The sequence below is a fragment of the Oncorhynchus tshawytscha genome, linkage group LG04 (genome assembly GCF_018296145.1).
Source record: "Oncorhynchus tshawytscha isolate Ot180627B linkage group LG04, Otsh_v2.0, whole genome shotgun sequence".
In the NCBI taxonomy this organism is placed as follows: domain Eukaryota; kingdom Metazoa; phylum Chordata; class Actinopteri; order Salmoniformes; family Salmonidae; genus Oncorhynchus; species Oncorhynchus tshawytscha.
Genome location: NC_056432.1, coordinates 20,532,841 through 20,553,008, shown reverse-complemented (window position 1 = coordinate 20,553,008; position 20,168 = coordinate 20,532,841). Strand labels below are relative to the sequence as shown.

General features: G+C 45.3%; 2 protein-coding genes across 3 annotated transcripts; both read left to right on the top strand.

The window, feature by feature from the left end:
- Positions 1 to 210: 210 nt before the first annotated feature.
- On the top strand, positions 211 to 8,508 carry LOC121846348 (low-density lipoprotein receptor-related protein 2-like). 2 transcript variants are annotated; one of them, XM_042320432.1, is made up of 21 exons: positions 211 to 321; positions 503 to 661; positions 874 to 1,089; positions 1,241 to 1,456; positions 1,764 to 1,976; positions 2,159 to 2,388; positions 2,658 to 2,787; positions 2,922 to 3,112; positions 3,229 to 3,415; positions 3,618 to 3,830; positions 3,968 to 4,154; positions 4,418 to 4,619; positions 4,939 to 5,103; positions 5,277 to 5,477; positions 6,087 to 6,627; positions 6,728 to 6,847; positions 7,056 to 7,163; positions 7,253 to 7,486; positions 7,759 to 8,113; positions 8,261 to 8,354; positions 8,439 to 8,508. In XM_042320432.1, the coding sequence occupies exons 1-21, from the start codon at positions 276 to 278 to the stop codon at positions 8,457 to 8,459; spliced, it is 4,029 nt and encodes a 1,342-aa protein (XP_042176366.1). In that variant the 5' UTR covers positions 211 to 275; the 3' UTR covers positions 8,460 to 8,508. The 2 variants fall into 2 exon arrangements, with proteins under 2 accessions (XP_042176366.1, XP_042176365.1); XM_042320431.1 differs by having other exon boundaries at positions 1,235 to 1,456.
- A 2,235-nt stretch (positions 8,509 to 10,743) lies between these two features.
- Positions 10,744 to 19,004, top strand: LOC121846349 (low-density lipoprotein receptor-related protein 2-like). Its single transcript, XM_042320433.1, is given in 22 exon segments — positions 10,744 to 10,854; positions 11,036 to 11,194; positions 11,407 to 11,622; positions 11,768 to 11,989; positions 12,297 to 12,509; positions 12,692 to 12,818; positions 12,820 to 12,919; positions 13,189 to 13,318; positions 13,453 to 13,643; positions 13,760 to 13,946; positions 14,149 to 14,361; positions 14,499 to 14,685; positions 14,949 to 15,150; positions 15,470 to 15,634; positions 15,808 to 16,008; positions 16,583 to 17,123; positions 17,224 to 17,343; positions 17,552 to 17,659; positions 17,749 to 17,982; positions 18,255 to 18,609; positions 18,757 to 18,850; positions 18,935 to 19,004. Coding segments are annotated over 22 exon segments (4,032 nt in total). The 5' UTR covers positions 10,744 to 10,808; the 3' UTR covers positions 18,956 to 19,004.
- Positions 19,005 to 20,168: the final 1,164 nt, after the last annotated feature.

Genomic DNA, 20,168 nt, shown 5'->3' with positions numbered 1-20,168 from the left:
GGACAAGCGTCCTCTCCTCATCTCTTTCTGAAATGCCATTGGAGGAGAAGTCCAGAGGGGTGGACCTCTGGCTTTCTCATCCAATGGGTTTTGATAAGGAGGCAAAGAGAGAGGATGTGAGGAGTATGCAATTGAGATTGAAATGCTCCCACACTCTACAAATTGGCCTACTGCTCCTCCCCCCTCACTGATGGTTCAATTGGTATCACTTGGCATCATTATAAAATCCTTGACCTGATCACTTGTGTAGTTTGGTCCACTTGCATTAATCAGGCATGGCTTTCTGTTTGCTTCTGTGTATAGCAATTTTGGAAATCACAGGTGAGCTAGTTGTACCAAAATGGATGTGAATAATCACCCCTCCATAGTTCACATTGCTGTATTTACTGAAAAATAATTCCCTTCAATTCCCTTGAGTGTCGAAGTTCAGACCATCTCATATTTACATCTTAAACTTATAGAACGAATGTGTGATTTGTTGTGCCCTACTTTTTCCAAACAGTATTGAGTGCAGCAGCGCAGACCCCGTTGAACTGCAACCTGGGCACCAAACCTTGCAAGGATGGATCTGAGTGTGTACTCCACCAACATGTGTGCGACGGAGAAGCCGACTGTAGGGATGGTTCTGATGAGGAGGACTGCACTGTCGCATGCAGTAATGGTAGGGCCCTGTTTGAGTACCTCTTCAAATGCATCCATTCCTATCTAAGAAGAAATGGTTTCTACTCCATTGTTTTCATCAATTTTACTGTGTTAAACCAGGAAAGGGTATATTTTAAGGTATTCACAGTAATTATCCAAGATCTATTGAGTCAAATGCATGCTTTCAATCTGTCCGTGCATAACACTTGAAGTGTTTCATCATCCACATAGGGCAGTTTCTGTGTGCCCATGGGAAGAAATGCATTGACCAGCGGCAGGTGTGTGACGGTGTGGCCCAGTGTCAGGACCGCTCTGATGAGTTGGACTGCCTGAATTCCATGGAGGGCTGTGTTCACCACTGTGACAACAAGACCCGCTGCCTCCCAGACACCTTCCTCTGTGATGGAGAGAGGGACTGCCTGGATGGCACTGACGAAGCCAACTGCGGTAATGCCCCCTCTGTGTCACTTGCCTTTAGTTGAATTTTGAAACCATGATCCATCCTTTTTTATAGCTTACAGATGTTGAAAGATGTGAGATTTATTTTTGCCTTCCTTCTGGTAGTAAGGTCAGTATTTCACCCTATCCCTAGATTCAGACTCTACTGATTATCTTAAAAGTCATCACAATGTTGCTGAGGATAGCAACAATGGGAATGCCACAATGTCTGCACCAGCACCCCTCAAGTGCCCTTTTGGCACTAAACCATGCCGGGACAGGATTGAGTGTGTTCTTTACAACCATGTGTGCGATGGAGAGGCGGACTGTAAGGATGGCTCGGATGAGGAAGAGTGTATATTAGAATGTGAACGTGGTAAGAAAATCATCAGTGATAATTAAATATATATGAACAGTAGTTTGAAGTTTTTAAAATAATATTCCTGCCCTTGATTTTATTGTACAGTACATCATGACAATACTCATCTTTAGTGTAATACATGATTAAAGTAACAACCTTTGTACTAACTAGCATACTGGAATTTACTCACATACACACAGAACATGGTTGCGTAGACCACTGTGCATGGTATGCATGTTTAGCGATCTGTCTTTGAGACGGTCCTCGGAGGTCACCATTTATCAGTGTTATTGATTGCACTTAAATGGTACTGTATGTTCAGGCCAGTTTCAGTGTGCACATGGGAAGAAATGCATTGACCAGAGGCAGGTGTGTGACGGTGTGGCCCAGTGTCAGGACCGCTCTGATGAGTTGGACTGCCTGAAGCCCATGGAGGGCTGTGTTCACCACTGTGACAAGACCCGCTGCCTCCCAGACACCTTCCTCTGTGACGGCGAGAGGGACTGCCTGGATGGCACTGATGAGGCCAACTGTGGTAAGTTTAACTTCCAATGAACTACTGAACTGGGGCTATGTTAACCTTAAGTCCTAAAATGCTTGCTGAAAGAAATGGTTTAATACTCCCAACAGTGGCACAAACACCACAGGGTTTCCCACTGTTTTACTTTCACTGATCCAAACTAAGTTAAACTCAAGAAATGTCCCTTTGACCCATAGCTGATGAGAGCTGCAATAGTGGGGAGTTCCGTTGCACCAGTGGACAGTGTTTATCCGTAAGCATGCGCTGTGACGGGCATCCTGACTGTCAGGATCGCTCTGACGAGGAGAGCTGCACCGAGCCCCCCCAGTGCACCACCAAGCTCCGGTGCCCACAAAGCCAGGAGTGCCTGCTGGAGGAGTGGGTCTGTGATAGGGAGCAGGACTGTAAAGATGGCTCTGATGAAAAGGTGGGAATATTTAGGCTGGGTGCAATTGTTTCTGCTCTTGCCAACTCCTTGTTTGGCATGACAAATGTATTAGGAGTTGGCAGGAAGCACATTGGCACCCATGCTAGGTAATATTTGAGATTTCTGCGTTTGGAGGATGTAGACTTGACGGCAAAATTAATTTGACTCCCAATTATTTTGAATGTCGTCGTTGAATACTAATGTGCTTTTGCCTCGTGATACAAATCAAAACTTAGAGCTAATACACAGTATATTGAGTTCTCTTTCAGAATTGCACGATGGTCCAATTGAAGTGTGGCGATTTCCAGTGGGCCTGTACATCTAAGAGCCAGTGTGTTCCCAAAGCATGGAGATGTGATGGAACAAAGGACTGCGCTGATGAAAGTGATGAGGCAGGATGTGAGTCAAGTTATTTCAGCCATGTATGATTTGTTAATTACTGGATTAGTATGTGGTGACAATCTGTAACAGTAAATAAAGCCTTTAACTGAGATTGTATTAGAAATGAAGTTGGGTATTGTGTGTGTTCTCAGGTGGTCAGGTAGCAACATGCCCCTCTCACCAGTTCCAGTGTGGCAGTACGTGGGAGTGTTTGGACACAGCCCTGGTGTGTAACACGGTCAGAAACTGTGCTAATGGTTCTGACGAGGGTGGCAACTGCCAAGCAAAGTGTCCAGACAAAACCCAATGTGCCCATAACTGTTACAGCACACCACATGGAACGGTGAGTAATGGGGGGGAGATTGTGTAGTTTGTTACAAAGCTTCTTGAAGTACAGTTGTATCACGTTTTAGATTTCTGAGTGACCTCTTCTAACGATTTCCTTTTTCCTCGATGTAGAGGTGTGGCTGTAAGGCTGGTTACCGACTCCAAGAGGACACAGTGTCCTGTGTTGATATTGATGAGTGTGAAGGCGGTAGACCAGGTGTTTGCAGCCACCTATGCGTCAACACCCAGGGCTCCTTCCAGTGTCATTGCTACCCTGGTTACCTGCTGGAATCTGATGGTCGCCGCTGCAAGATCACAGGTAAAATGATTTTTTAAAATCCAGATTTAGTGACCAATCATGGAAATTCCCTCTGCTGGATGGGGTCTTTAGATATTTGTTTTAATTAAGGGAGACTGCACGAAGGTGAACAGCATTTGTGAATGCAGAGTATTGCCCGGAGAAAGTACTCACCTATTAATTTAACACAGTAGGCCTATAACAACCCACTGTCTTCCCACAGGTGAGCCCTACCTACTGGCCTCTGTGCAGACTGAGCTGTTCCTGTTTGGGCTGAGAAGCAGCAGTCTGGATGTCCTGGTGTCCTCTGCTAAGAAAGCCATCCTGTCCCTGGACTATGACTGGAGGGATCAGAAAGTGTTCTGGGTCAGCCTGGATTCAGAGAGCATCAAATGGTCCTCTCTAGACCAGAAAAAGAGAGGAACTCTTGTCAAAGGTTAGTTGTGTGGTTAAACTGAGAATCTGTTAAACTGGTTGCGACTAAAAATAGCACATCTTATAAAAAGCACAGGTCAGTGTTCACTGGGGTTAACTAAAACTAACATAATCGTAATCCTTTTAATCTCACTACAGGCATCAAATCTGATTGCATTGCTGTTGACTGGGTAGGGAGAAACCTGTACTGGATTGATGGCATTGGAGGTGGTCGGATTATTGCTGTTGGATTAAACTCAACCATCATAAACTCTATGGATCTCACAGTCATCCTCGATGAGGACTTCGAACAACCTCTCTCTCTGGCACTCCTGCCACAGAAGGGGCAAGTTATTTTCTAGGTGTAACACAAGTGGCAGCCACCCAAACAATCTGTTATTCTAGTGATTTTTGTATACGTTTGGTGATGTTGACTAAACTAATACATGCGGCTCAACAGTGTTGATCAGGGGCAGGCTCCTGCTTATTGAATTGGTTTCCACCTAGAGATGTTTAACTACTGTCCTATGATAGGATCATGGTCTTTGATGGCTGATGCATTACTGTCAGTAATCAATAATAAAATATTGATTTTGGCTTTAACTGCAGGATCATGTTCTGGTCGGAGATTGGTAACGAGGTGAAGATTGAGCGGGCGGGAATGGACGGGTCTGAGAGGAGAGTAGTGGTCAGTCACAGCCTCAGCTGGCCAGGCGGTCTGGCTGTGGACACACTAGGGGAGAGGATCTACTGGACGGACGAGAAGCTCCGGTGCATCGGCTCAGCCAACCTGGATGGCGGGGACATTGAGGTACTACAGAAATGAGTTTGCACACGACTAGATCAGACTTGTATTGCGTGTTGCTGTATGCCAAGGTGCATGAAATTAAATCCACATGGGTTGGATACCCTAGATCCCTCAAACTCAACTCTGGCTCTTGAAGCCAGTTACACTGCTTTTCTCATTGTTCTGCTCTAATCAGACTGGTTTAGACGTGGGACACCAGGTGTGTGCATGCAATTAATGATCAAGTAGAACACAAGCAGCAGGTTCTGGACCTCATAGGGTTAGACCCCAGGCCTTGATAAAGGCGCATTGTAACATTTATCTGTTCCTTTCATTCCTGAAGCTTCTGCAGATGATGGAGACCACCAACCCGTTCTCTGTCACAGTTTACAATGACCTGATCTACTGGTCAGACACTAGGAGGAGAACTATTCAAAGGGCTCATAAAATCACTGGAAAGAACCGCAAAGTTCTACTCAAACGACCTGGACAACCTTTTGGACTGAAAGCAAGTATACGAGCCCCCAATTTAAATGAATATTAATGCATGCATTATGTAAACCATTATGTTAATTTCACCTAAATAGGATTAAATTATGCAATGGGTTTGCTGTAATTACACAAGCAACCTCTCTTCCTTTTTGATGTAAGCTTAATGATTTGTGTCGTTCTGGGATGCAGATCATTCATCCACTTCTGCAGACAAGCAATGAGCGTCCCTGTGAGAACCTTCGTTGCTCTCACCTGTGTGTGCTGGGCCCAGGCCCCAAAGGGGTCTGCAAGTGTCCCTCTGGTCTGCTCCTAGCTGAGGATGGCCTCACCTGCTCCAACCTGGTCAACTCTGCCTTCCTCTTGGTGCTCTCGCCAACTGTTGTCACACAGGTATGACTCTGGCCACTGCAGGTTTACCCATTTCACTTCATTTTGCAGGGCTCTGGCAGTGCTCCTCCTGCTCCTCCTTGCACAAAGGCGGAGGTAGCGGTCCTGCTGCTGGGTTGTTGCCCTCCTACGGCCTCCTCCACGTCTCCTGATGTACTGGCCTGTCTCCTGGTAGCGCTTCCATGCTCTGGACACTACGCTGACAGACACAGCAAACCTTCTTGCCACAGCTCGCATTGATGTGCCATCCTGGATGAGCTGCGCCACCTGAGCCACTTGTGTGGGTGTAGACTCCGTCTCATGCTACCACTAGAGTGAAAGCACCGCCAGCATTCAAGTGACCAAAACATCAGCCAGGAAGCATAGGAACTGAGAAGTGGTCTGTGGTCACCACCTGCAGAACCACTCCTTTATTGGGGTGTCTTGCTAATTGCATATAATTTCCACCTGTTGTCTATTCCATTTGATAACAGCATGTGAAATGTATTGTCAATCAGTGTTGCTTCCTAAGTGGACAGTTTGATTTCACAGAAGTGTGATTGACTTGGAGTTACATTGTGCTGTTTAAGTGTTCCCTTTATTTTTTGAGCAGTGTATGTATATATTTTTTAGATCTACCTGCAGACCATGCACAGTGCTGTGGATCTGAAAAGCTGGCCGGAGCACCTCGCCCTACCTCTCCCCAATGTCAATGAGGCAGCGATGTTGGATTACACCCTGCAAGATCAGACTCTGTACCTAGCTGACTCTGGCCAATCGTCTGTAGTCCTCTTCAAGCTGAAGGAGACCGGCTTGGTGCCTCGCGGCCAGTTCCTGCAACTCAAAGGGGACACAGTTACAGCCCTGGCTCTAGACTGGATAACCCTCAGCGTATACTGGAGTAGCACCAAGCAGCCACGGCTGCAGGTCACCTCTTCCAGTGGGGAACACACTGCTGTGTTAATTCAGGATATTGGAAGTCTGGAGTCCATAGCGCTTCACCCACTCAGTGGAAGACTCTGTTTTACCAACCTGGCCAAGCAGGGGGAAGGTGCTCAGGTGGAGTGTGCTCACATGGATGGGGTGAAGCGCGCTCCGGTGTGGAAGGATGCTTTTCAGCCCACCTCCCTGACTTTCTCCAACAAGGGCAATGAGATCTACTGGGCTGACATTGGTGAGGAATTCATTGTTTATAGATTTTTAAAAGGGTTTTACTCTATCTATAGTAGTGGTGGTGAGGTAATACTTCTATCAACAAGTCTATTATGTTCTAGGTTATGGGGTGATCGGCTCTGTCAGAGTTGATGGTACTGGATACAAGGAGTTTAAGACTGGGGATGGCCTGACTGCATTTGCACTCAGCAACGGCATGCTCCTCTGGGTGACAGACAGTGGTAATGTGGATTATTTTTAAACGGCTGCTTCCACCAGAACCTAGTGCTATGCAATGTCTTACTGTGGTTAGTAGATGGCTCTGTTTAGTCATTAACCAAAGTAGCACTAACAAGGATAATGGTTGATCTCCCAAAGTTCTTTCACTGTGGTTTTGGATTATCATGGATGTTGAGTTGATCATGTACATGTTCCTATCAAATGTTTCAGACACAACCAAAGTTTGGTATAGAGATGATCCATTGACTAAGAAGCTTTGGTTTGAGGTAAACACTGAAATTGTCAGTTTGAAGGCGTACAGCAAGTCCAGCCAGATGGGTAAGAGGACACATTTGCACATAACCCACTACTCTATCATTTACTGATATGTGACTTTTCAACCTTTACTCTTTCTCATCCATTTCCAGGCTCCAACCTCTGCTCAGATGGGAATGGAGACTGCAGTCACTTGTGTTTGGCTCTTCCTGGTGGTAGAACCTGTAGGTGTGCCCATGACCATTACCCAGTCAATGTCACATACTGCGCCCCAGACCAGCACTGCCCAGCTGGAAGTAGACCCTGTCTGGATGGGCACACATGCTTCCCCCTGGAGAAGTTCTGTGACGGACATCCTGACTGCTCTGACACTTCAGATGAGAACTGCAAGTCTTCTTTCCATTATTGATGTTTCAATCTTCCCTTTCCCATTGTTATGAGCTTAAGAAAAGATTATCACAGTTCAAATACAAAGATTTTTGCTATCATAACTCTGCATTCTCCAATCCTGGTCTTGGGGACCACAAGTGTTTACGCGTCCTTATTTAAATCTGGTGTGTAGTGCTAAGGAAAAAACAAATGTGCAGCTCTTGAATCGCTGTCATAATTTAAACTAATTCGAATACAAACTGGTCTTATGTATTCCCCATTGTCTCAGGTGTCCATCTCAAAGGGAAGTCTGTCAAGGCCAAAGCCCCAAACCAGCTTCCTAGTCCCAGCTTTCCTATACCTGCAGATCCTGGCTCCACCTCTCTGGACAACAGTTGGCTGGTGAGAAACCTGGAAGCCCAGCAGTGTAGTGAAAAGCACTGCAATGGGAATGGGGAGTGTGTGGAGACCAATGGGGGCATCTCCTGTACCTGTGGTTTAGGCTACAGTGGAGACTCCTGCCAAAACCAGCTCACCAAGACTATGCAAGGCCCACTCATCTATGGGGCCATTGGCCTCTGTGCTGCAATTGTTGTTATCAGTGTCCTCGCTGCGGTGGTTAAGAGGAAGACTGCAAACACAAGGTACACCATAAAAAACTGCTTGATACTGTAGGTCTTCCCCCTTAATGTCTCCACTATCGATCTGTTCTCGTGGTGTTTCAGAATACATTCTGACGTTTAGCCAGTTTGTGTCAAGATTGAGATTATATTCACCTTTTCCATTCCCAGGAGAGCCAACCCTGTGGCAAAGCAGACTAGTATGATTGAGCTGGAGAAGGGTGAAGGTTGTGAAGGAGCTTCACCTAACAGTGACTTTGCAGAGGTACAGTAGGCTGTTATACTGTATTTTAAAGCAGTTGATTGAAAACATCGGATGTTTTGCTTCATGGTTGCTTTTATTTCACAGGAAGTGGTGTCTGTGGATTAACTAATTTATCAGCAGCCTCTTTCTATTCAATAAAGTTTCATTTTCTACAGTTCTGTTTGTCTTTATCTACACAATTCAAATGAACATTTTGCTTCTGAGTATCTACATAAGTTTAGTTGTGAGTTCTTGTGTATGAAAGGAAGGCTAGATTTGACAATTGAGAAATGACTCCTGCGTTATTGGTTTTAGTTATGAAGTCAAAGCTTTCTATGTCTTTGGGTCGTGGCGTGGCTCGCCACGAAGAGTGACCATATACCACACACACCGTGTCCTTTTGCTATTATAAACTGGTTACCAACATAGTGCCTGTGAGCAATAATGAGTCACTCAAAACATGTTAAACACTCATCTCTGTACCCAACATGTGAAATTATCTGTAAGGTCCCTCAGTTGAGCAGTGAATTTCAAACGCTGATTAAACCACAGACCAGGGAGTTGTTCCAATGCCTCGCAAAGGGCACCTATTGGTATAAATAAAAAGCAGACCTTGAATATCCCTTAAGCATAAGTTCATTACATTTTCGATGGTGTATCAACACACCGTCACTAAGCTACAGGAGTTCTTCCTAAAGCTGTTGCCCGAGAGGAAGGAAACCGCTCGGGGATATCGCCATAAGGCCAGTGTTGATTTTAAGAATTAAATGGCTGTGATGGGAGAACTGCTGGATCAACATTGCAGTTACTCCACAATACTAACACAATTCAGTGGCAAGGAAGCCTATACTACAAAACATGCATCCTGTTTGCAACTTTGTTACGGAAGGCCCTAAAGTAATACTGCTGAGAATTTACCAAAGCAATGAACGTTTTGTCTTTAGTGCTGTGTAAATACAACATTGAGTACCACTCACTATTCAACTATAGTGGTGACTGCATCATGGGTATGCTTGTAATTTGTTTATGACAGGAGTTTTGAGCTGGGAAAAATGGTGCTAAGCACAATCCTATGGGGAAAACCTGGTCTGCTTTCCACCAGACACTGGGAGATGACTTGTCCTTTCAGAAGGACGATGACCAAAAATGAGGCCAAATCTACATGAGTTGCTTACCAAGACGGTTCCTGCGTGGCAGTAAAGTTCACGCAAGACCTGAAAATGGTTGTCTTGCAATGCTCAACCTGTGGCAGCGCTTGAAGAATGGGCAAAGGTTGCACAACCAAGGTGTAGAAAGCTCTTAGACGTACCTAGAAAGTATTGACTGAATATTTATGCAAATACATGCTATTAAATTTCTAATCACTTTCATCAGGTGTGTAGATGGGTGAGAATCTATTTTGAGTAAGGGCTGTGATGTGGAATAAGTCAAGGGGTATACATTAAAATAACGAAATATATCCACCAATCCAAAGAGGAATAAGCGGGAGCTTGACAGCCTGCCGTTCTGCTCTGTGACAACGAATCCCATTATTAGGGCGGAGACACAAGCATCTCGTCATTATATCCAGTATCTCTGATGATAGGCAGGAGAAAAGGAAAGGAAGCAAATGAGGGGCTTCGATAAATCTGCCCCTGGCCCCCACGTAGGCGTGTTTTACACCGGCTGAAAGTTGATAGCATTCGATTTGGAACTTGGCTGCCTTCCGGGTATTAAAAAAAAACGGGGAACTCAGACTCTCCGACTTCAGTGGGTTCAAGACACCTGGGAACTCGTAAGAAAACGAGCTCCGACTGGGAAACATTATTTTGAAATGTTATCCAACTCGGAATTTTAGATCTGATGCCGCGTTCGAAATTAGTTGAAATTAAGGAAACTCTGAAATGTTCGACTTGCTAGACATGCTAGACTTGCTTATACACATGCCGCGTTCAACGAATCAGCAAGTCAGAAATGAGCTCCGAATGTAAAAACTGAACGGTCATCCAAATTCCCATTCAGGAACACGGTCCTCTTTCCAGACCTCCGACTTTCCGACCTGAAGATCACCGATGTCATGATTTGAACTCGTTTTTTTTCTCTTGAGTTCCCGGTTTTCTTGAAAGTACCTCCCTCCCTGCTTTTGTCCGATGACGTGAGGGGCCTTTGCTCAGTTCAACAGGGGCCAGCATAAATAACTCCCTCAGAGACAAATATTAGGGGGACAAGCGTCCTCTCCTCATCTCTTTCTGAAATGCCATTGGAGGAGAAGTCCAGAGGGGTGGACCTCTGGCTTTCTCATCCAATGGGTTTTGATAAGGAGGCAAAGAGAGAGGATGTGAGGAGTATGCAATTGAGATTGAAATGCTCCCACACTCTACAAATTGGCCTACTGCTCCTCCCCCTCACTGATGGTTCAATTGGTATCACTTGGCATCATTATAAAATCCTTGACCTGATCACTTGTGTAGTTTGGTCCACTTGCATTAATCAGGCATGGCTTTCTGTTTGCTTCTGTGTATAGCAATTTTGGAAATCACAGGTGAGCTAGTTGTACCAAAATGGATGTGAATAATCACCCCTCCATAGTTCACATTGCTGTATTTACTGAAAAATAATTCCCTTCAATTCCCTTGAGTGTCGAAGTTCAGACCATCTCATATTTACATCTTAAACTTATAGAACGAATGTGTGATTTGTTGTGCCCTACTTTTTCCAAACAGTATTGAGTGCAGCAGCGCAGACCCCGTTGAACTGCAACCTGGGCACCAAACCTTGCAAGGATGGATCTGAGTGTGTACTCCACCAACATGTGTGCGACGGAGAAGCCGACTGTAGGGATGGTTCTGATGAGGAGGACTGCACTGTCGCATGCAGTAATGGTAGGGCCCTGTTTGAGTACCTCTTCAAATGCATCCATTCCTATCTAAGAAGAAATGGTTTCTACTCCATTGTTTTCATCAATTTTACTGTGTTAAACCAGGAAAGGGTATATTTTAAGGTATTCACAGTAATTATCCAAGATCTATTGAGTCAAATGCATGCTTTCAATCTGTCCGTGCATAACACTTGAAGTGTTTCATCATCCACATAGGGCAGTTTCTGTGTGCCCATGGGAAGAAATGCATTGACCAGCGGCAGGTGTGTGACGGTGTGGCCCAGTGTCAGGACCGCTCTGATGAGTTGGACTGCCTGAATTCCATGGAGGGCTGTGTTCACCACTGTGACAACAAGACCCGCTGCCTCCCAGACACCTTCCTCTGTGATGGAGAGAGGGACTGCCTGGATGGCACTGACGAAGCCAACTGCGGTAATGCCCCCTCTGTGTCACTTGCCTTTAGTTGAATTTTGAAACCATGATCCATCCTTTTTTATAGCTTACAGATGTTGAAAGATGTGAGATTTATTTTTGCCTTCCTTCTGGTAGTAAGGTCAGTATTTCACCCTATCCCTAGATTCAGACTCTACTGATTATCTTAAAAGTCATCACAATGTTGCTGAGGATAGCAACAATGGGAATGCCACAATGTCTGCACCAGCACCCCTCAAGTGCCCTTTTGGCACTAAACCATGCCGGGACAGGATTGAGTGTGTTCTTTACAACCATGTGTGCGATGGAGAGGCGGACTGTAAGGATGGCTCGGATGAGGAAGAGTGTATATTAGAATGTGAACGTGGTAAGAAAATCATCAGTGATAATTAAATATATATGAACAGTAGTTTGAAGTTTTTAAAATAATATTCCTGCCCTTGATTTTATTGTACAGTACATCATGACAATACTCATCTTTAGTGTAATACATGATTAAAGTAACAACCTTTGTACTAACTAGCATACTGGAATTTACTCACATACACACAGAACATGGTTGCGTAGACCACTGTGCATGGTATGCATGTTTAGCGATCTGTCTTTGAGACGGTCCTCGGAGGTCACCATTTATCAGTGTTATTGATTGCACTTAAATGGTACTGTATGTTCAGGCCAGTTTCAGTGTGCACATGGGAAGAAATGCATTGACCAGAGGCAGGTGTGTGACGGTGTGGCCCAGTGTCAGGACCGCTCTGATGAGTTGGACTGCCTGAAGCCCATGGAGGGCTGTGTTCACCACTGTGACAAGACCCGCTGCCTCCCAGACACCTTCCTCTGTGACGGCGAGAGGGACTGCCTGGATGGCACTGATGAGGCCAACTGTGGTAAGTTTAACTTCCAATGAACTACTGAACTGGGGCTATGTTAACCTTAAGTCCTAAAATGCTTGCTGAAAGAAATGGTTTAATACTCCCAACAGTGGCACAAACACCACAGGGTTTCCCACTGTTTTACTTTCACTGATCCAAACTAAGTTAAACTCAAGAAATGTCCCTTTGACCCATAGCTGATGAGAGCTGCAATAGTGGGGAGTTCCGTTGCACCAGTGGACAGTGTTTATCCGTAAGCATGCGCTGTGACGGGCATCCTGACTGTCAGGATCGCTCTGACGAGGAGAGCTGCACCGAGCCCCCAGTGCACCACCAAGCTCCGGTGCCCACAAAGCCAGGAGTGCCTGCTGGAGGAGTGGGTCTGTGATAGGGAGCAGGACTGTAAAGATGGCTCTGATGAAAAGGTGGGAATATTTAGGCTGGGTGCAATTGTTTCTGCTCTTGCCAACTCCTTGTTTGGCATGACAAATGTATTAGGAGTTGGCAGGAAGCACATTGGCACCCATGCTAGGTAATATTTGAGATTTCTGCGTTTGGAGGATGTAGACTTGACGGCAAAATTAATTTGACTCCCAATTATTTTGAATGTCGTCGTTGAATACTAATGTGCTTTTGCCTCGTGATACAAATCAAAACTTAGAGCTAATACACAGTATATTGAGTTCTCTTTCAGAATTGCACGATGGTCCAATTGAAGTGTGGCGATTTCCAGTGGGCCTGTACATCTAAGAGCCAGTGTGTTCCCAAAGCATGGAGATGTGATGGAACAAAGGACTGCGCTGATGAAAGTGATGAGGCAGGATGTGAGTCAAGTTATTTCAGCCATGTATGATTTGTTAATTACTGGATTAGTATGTGGTGACAATCTGTAACAGTAAATAAAGCCTTTAACTGAGATTGTATTAGAAATGAAGTTGGGTATTGTGTGTGTTCTCAGGTGGTCAGGTAGCAACATGCCCCTCTCACCAGTTCCAGTGTGGCAGTACGTGGGAGTGTTTGGACACAGCCCTGGTGTGTAACACGGTCAGAAACTGTGCTAATGGTTCTGACGAGGGTGGCAACTGCCAAGCAAAGTGTCCAGACAAAACCCAATGTGCCCATAACTGTTACAGCACACCACATGGAACGGTGAGTAATGGGGGGGAGATTGTGTAGTTTGTTACAAAGCTTCTTGAAGTACAGTTGTATCACGTTTTAGATTTCTGAGTGACCTCTTCTAACGATTTCCTTTTTCCTCGATGTAGAGGTGTGGCTGTAAGGCTGGTTACCGACTCCAAGAGGACACAGTGTCCTGTGTTGATATTGATGAGTGTGAAGGCGGTAGACCAGGTGTTTGCAGCCACCTATGCGTCAACACCCAGGGCTCCTTCCAGTGTCATTGCTACCCTGGTTACCTGCTGGAATCTGATGGTCGCCGCTGCAAGATCACAGGTAAAATGATTTTTTAAAATCCAGATTTAGTGACCAATCATGGAAATTCCCTCTGCTGGATGGGGTCTTTAGATATTTGTTTTAATTAAGGGAGACTGCACGAAGGTGAACAGCATTTGTGAATGCAGAGTATTGCCCGGAGAAAGTACTCACCTATTAATTTAACACAGTAGGCCTATAACAACCCACTGTCTTCCCACAGGTGAGCCCTACCTACTGGCCTCTGTGCAGACTGAGCTGTTCCTGTTTGGGCTGAGAAGCAGCAGTCTGGATGTCCTGGTGTCCTCTGCTAAGAAAGCCATCCTGTCCCTGGACTATGACTGGAGGGATCAGAAAGTGTTCTGGGTCAGCCTGGATTCAGAGAGCATCAAATGGTCCTCTCTAGACCAGAAAAAGAGAGGAACTCTTGTCAAAGGTTAGTTGTGTGGTTAAACTGAGAATCTGTTAAACTGGTTGCGACTAAAAATAGCACATCTTATAAAAAGCACAGGTCAGTGTTCACTGGGGTTAACTAAAACTAACATAATCGTAATCCTTTTAATCTCACTACAGGCATCAAATCTGATTGCATTGCTGTTGACTGGGTAGGGAGAAACCTGTACTGGATTGATGGCATTGGAGGTGGTCGGATTATTGCTGTTGGATTAAACTCAACCATCATAAACTCTATGGATCTCACAGTCATCCTCGATGAGGACTTCGAACAACCTCTCTCTCTGGCACTCCTGCCACAGAAGGGGCAAGTTATTTTCTAGGTGTAACACAAGTGGCAGCCACCCAAACAATCTGTTATTCTAGTGATTTTTGTATACGTTTGGTGATGTTGACTAAACTAATACATGCGGCTCAACAGTGTTGATCAGGGGCAGGCTCCTGCTTATTGAATTGGTTTCCACCTAGAGATGTTTAACTACTGTCCTATGATAGGATCATGGTCTTTGATGGCTGATGCATTACTGTCAGTAATCAATAATAAAATATTGATTTTGGCTTTAACTGCAGGATCATGTTCTGGTCGGAGATTGGTAACGAGGTGAAGATTGAGCGGGCGGGAATGGACGGGTCTGAGAGGAGAGTAGTGGTCAGTCACAGCCTCAGCTGGCCAGGCGGTCTGGCTGTGGACACACTAGGGGAGAGGATCTACTGGACGGACGAGAAGCTCCGGTGCATCGGCTCAGCCAACCTGGATGGCGGGGACATTGAGGTACTACAGAAATGAGTTTGCACACGACTAGATCAGACTTGTATTGCGTGTTGCTGTATGCCAAGGTGCATGAAATTAAATCCACATGGGTTGGATACCCTAGATCCCTCAAACTCAACTCTGGCTCTTGAAGCCAGTTACACTGCTTTTCTCATTGTTCTGCTCTAATCAGACTGGTTTAGACGTGGGACACCAGGTGTGTGCATGCAATTAATGATCAAGTAGAACACAAGCAGCAGGTTCTGGACCTCATAGGGTTAGACCCCAGGCCTTGATAAAGGCGCATTGTAACATTTATCTGTTCCTTTCATTCCTGAAGCTTCTGCAGATGATGGAGACCACCAACCCGTTCTCTGTCACAGTTTACAATGACCTGATCTACTGGTCAGACACTAGGAGGAGAACTATTCAAAGGGCTCATAAAATCACTGGAAAGAACCGCAAAGTTCTACTCAAACGACCTGGACAACCTTTTGGACTGAAAGCAAGTATACGAGCCCCCAATTTAAATGAATATTAATGCATGCATTATGTAAACCATTATGTTAATTTCACCTAAATAGGATTAAATTATGCAATGGGTTTGCTGTAATTACACAAGCAACCTCTCTTCCTTTTTGATGTAAGCTTAATGATTTGTGTCGTTCTGGGATGCAGATCATTCATCCACTTCTGCAGACAAGCAATGAGCGTCCCTGTGAGAACCTTCGTTGCTCTCACCTGTGTGTGCTGGGCCCAGGCCCCAAAGGGGTCTGCAAGTGTCCCTCTGGTCTGCTCCTAGCTGAGGATGGCCTCACCTGCTCCAACCTGGTCAACTCTGCCTTCCTCTTGGTGCTCTCGCCAACTGTTGTCACACAGGTATGACTCTGGCCACTGCAGGTTTACCCATTTCACTTCATTTTGCAGGGCTCTGGCAGTGCTCCTCCTGCTCCTCCTTGTTGCCCTCCTACGGCCTCCTCCACGTCTCCTGATGTACTGGCCTGTCTCCTGGTAGCGCTTCCATGCTCTGGATACTACGCTGACAGACACAGCAAACCTTCTTGCCACAGCTCGCATTGATGTGCCATCCTGGATGAGCTGCGCCACCTGAGCCACTTGTGTGGGTGTAGACTCCGTCTCATGCTACCACTAGAGTGAAAGCACCGGCAGCATTCAAGTGACCAAAACATCAGCCAGGAAGCATAGGAACTGAGAAGTGGTCTGTGGTCACCACCTGCAGAACCACTCCTTTATTGGGGTGTCTTGCTAATTGCATATAATTTCCACCTGTTGTCTATTCCATTTGATAACAGCATGTGAAATGTATTGTCAATCAGTGTTGCTTCCTAAGTGGACAGTTTGATTTCACAGAAGTGTGATTGACTTGGAGTTACATTGTGCTGTTTAAGTGTTCCCTTTATTTTTTGAGCAGTGTATGTATATATTTTTTTAGATCTACCTGCAGACCATGCACAGTGCTGTGGATCTGAAAAGCTGGCCGGAGCACCTCGCCCTACCTCTCCCCAATGTCAATGAGGCAGCGATGTTGGATTACACCCTGCAAGATCAGACTCTGTACCTAGCTGACTCTGGCCAATCGTCTGTAGTCCTCTTCAAGCTGAAGGAGACCGGCTTGGTGCCTCGCGGCCAGTTCCTGCAACTCAAAGGGGACACAGTTACAGCCCTGGCTCTAGACTGGATAACCCTCAGCGTATACTGGAGTAGCACCAAGCAGCCACGGCTGCAGGTCACCTCTTCCAGTGGGGAACACACTGCTGTGTTAATTCAGGATATTGGAAGTCTGGAGTCCATAGCGCTTCACCCACTCAGTGGAAGACTCTGTTTTACCAACCTGGCCAAGCAGGGGGAAGGTGCTCAGGTGGAGTGTGCTCACATGGATGGGGTGAAGCGCGCTCCGGTGTGGAAGGATGCTTTTCAGCCCACCTCCCTGACTTTCTCCAACAAGGGCAATGAGATCTACTGGGCTGACATTGGTGAGGAATTCATTGTTTATAGATTTTTAAAAGGGTTTTACTCTATCTATAGTAGTGGTGGTGAGGTAATACTTCTATCAACAAGTCTATTATGTTCTAGGTTATGGGGTGATCGGCTCTGTCAGAGTTGATGGTACTGGATACAAGGAGTTTAAGACTGGGGATGGCCTGACTGCATTTGCACTCAGCAACGGCATGCTCCTCTGGGTGACAGACAGTGGTAATGTGGATTATTTTTAAACGGCTGCTTCCACCAGAACCTAGTGCTATGCAATGTCTTACTGTGGTTAGTAGATGGCTCTGTTTAGTCATTAACCAAAGTAGCACTAACAAGGATAATGGTTGATCTCCCAAAGTTCTTTCACTGTGGTTTTGGATTATCATGGATGTTGAGTTGATCATGTACATGTTCCTATCAAATGTTTCAGACACAACCAAAGTTTGGTATAGAGATGATCCATTGACTAAGAAGCTTTGGTTTGAGGTAAACACTGAAATTGTCAGTTTGAAGGCGTACAGCAAGTCCAGCCAGATGGGTAAGAGGACACATTTGCACATAACCCACTACTCTATCATTTACTGATATGTGACTTTTCAACCTTTACTCTTTCTCATCCATTTCCAGGCTCCAACCTCTGCTCAGATGGGAATGGAGACTGCAGTCACTTGTGTTTGGCTCTTCCTGGTGGTAGAACCTGTAGGTGTGCCCATGACCATTACCCAGTCAATGTCACATACTGCGCCCCAGACCAGCACTGCCCAGCTGGAAGTAGACCCTGTCTGGATGGGCACACATGCTTCCCCCTGGAGAAGTTCTGTGACGGACATCCTGACTGCTCTGACACTTCAGATGAGAACTGCAAGTCTTCTTTCCATTATTGATGTTTCAATCTTCCCTTTCCCATTGTTATGAGCTTAAGAAAAGATTATCACAGTTCAAATACAAAGATTTTTGCTATCATAACTCTGCATTCTCCAATCCTGGTCTTGGGGACCACAAGTGTTTACGCGTCCTTATTTAAATCTGGTGTGTAGTGCTAAGGAAAAAACAAATGTGCAGCTCTTGAATCGCTGTCATAATTTAAACTAATTCGAATACAAACTGGTCTTATGTATTCCCCATTGTCTCAGGTGTCCATCTCAAAGGGAAGTCTGTCAAGGCCAAAGCCCCAAACCAGCTTCCTAGTCCCAGCTTTCCTATACCTGCAGATCCTGGCTCCACCTCTCTGGACAACAGTTGGCTGGTGAGAAACCTGGAAGCCCAGCAGTGTAGTGAAAAGCACTGCAATGGGAATGGGGAGTGTGTGGAGACCAATGGGGGCATCTCCTGTACCTGTGGTTTAGGCTACAGTGGAGACTCCTGCCAAAACCAGCTCACCAAGACTATGCAAGGCCCACTCATCTATGGGGCCATTGGCCTCTGTGCTGCAATTGTTGTTATCAGTGTCCTCGCTGCGGTGGTTAAGAGGAAGACTGCAAACACAAGGTACACCATAAAAAACTGCTTGATACTGTAGGTCTTCCCCCTTAATGTCTCCACTATCGATCTGTTCTCGTGGTGTTTCAGAATACATTCTGACGTTTAGCCAGTTTGTGTCAAGATTGAGATTATATTCACCTTTTCCATTCCCAGGAGAGCCAACCCTGTGGCAAAGCAGACTAGTATGATTGAGCTGGAGAAGGGTGAAGGTTGTGAAGGAGCTTCACCTAACAGTGACTTTGCAGAGGTACAGTAGGCTGTTATACTGTATTTTAAAGCAGTTGATTGAAAACATCGGATGTTTTGCTTCATGGTTGCTTTTATTTCACAGGAAGTGGTGTCTGTGGATTAACTAATTTATCAGCAGCCTCTTTCTATTCAATAAAGTTTCATTTTCTACAGTTCTGTTTGTCTTTATCTACACAATTCAAATGAACATTTTGCTTCTGAGTATCTACATAAGTTTAGTTGTGAGTTCTTGTGTATGAAAGGAAGGCTAGATTTGACAATTGAGAAATGACTCCTGCGTTATTGGTTTTAGTTATGAAGTCAAAGCTTTCTATGTCTTTGGGTCGTGGCGTGGCTCGCCACGAAGAGTGACCATATACCACACACACCGTGTCCTTTTGCTATTATAAACTGGTTACCAACATAGTGCCTGTGAGCAATAATGAGTCACTCAAAACATGTTAAACACTCATCTCTGTACCCAACATGTGAAATTATCTGTAAGGTCCCTCAGTTGAGCAGTGAATTTCAAACGCTGATTAAACCACAAAGACCAGGGAGTTGTTCCAATGCCTCGCAAAGGGCACCTATTGGTATAAATAAAAAGCAGACCTCGAATATCCCTTAAGCATAAGTTCATTACATTTTCGATGGTGTATCAACACACCGTCACTAAGCTACAGGAGTTCTTCCTAAAGCTGTTGCCCGAGAGGAAGGAAACCGCTCGGGGATATCGCCATAAGGCCAGTGTTGATTTTAAGAATTAAATGGCTGTGATGGGAGAACTGCTGGATCAACATTGCAGTTACTCCACAATACTAACACAATTCAGTGGCAAGGAAGCCTATACTACAAAACATGCATCCTGTTTGCAACTTTGTTACGGAAGGCCCTAAAGTAATACTGCTGAGAATTTACCAAAGCAATGAACGTTTTGTCTTTAGTGTTGTGTAAATACAACATTGAGTACCACTCACTATTCAACTATAGTGGTGACTGCATCATGGGTATGCTTGTAATTTGTTTATGACAGGAGTTTTGAGCTGGGAAAAATGGTGCTAAGCACAATCCTATGGGGAAAACCTGGTCTGCTTTCCACCAGACACTGGGAGATGACTTGTCCTTTCAGAAGGACGATGACCAAAAATGAGGCCAAATCTACATGAGTTGCTTACCAAGACGGTTCCTGCGTGGCAGTAAAGTTCACGCAAGACCTGAAAATGGTTGTCTTGCAATGCTCAACCTGTGGCAGCGCTTGAAGAATGGGCAAAGGTTGCACAACCAAGGTGTAGAAATCTCTTAGACGTACCTAGAAAGTATTGACTGAATATTTATGC

Coding starts and splice junctions, on each gene's coding strand:
- LOC121846348 (XM_042320431.1), top strand. CDS start 276: ATGGCTTTCTGTTTGCTTCTGTGTATAGCAATTTTGGAAATCACAG. Junction 322..502: donor AGCAATTTTGGAAATCACAG/GTGAGCTAGTTG, acceptor TTTTCCAAACAG/TATTGAGTGCAGCAGCGCAG. Junction 8,355..8,438: donor CTAACAGTGACTTTGCAGAG/GTACAGTAGGCT, acceptor TTTATTTCACAG/GAAGTGGTGTCTGTGGATTA.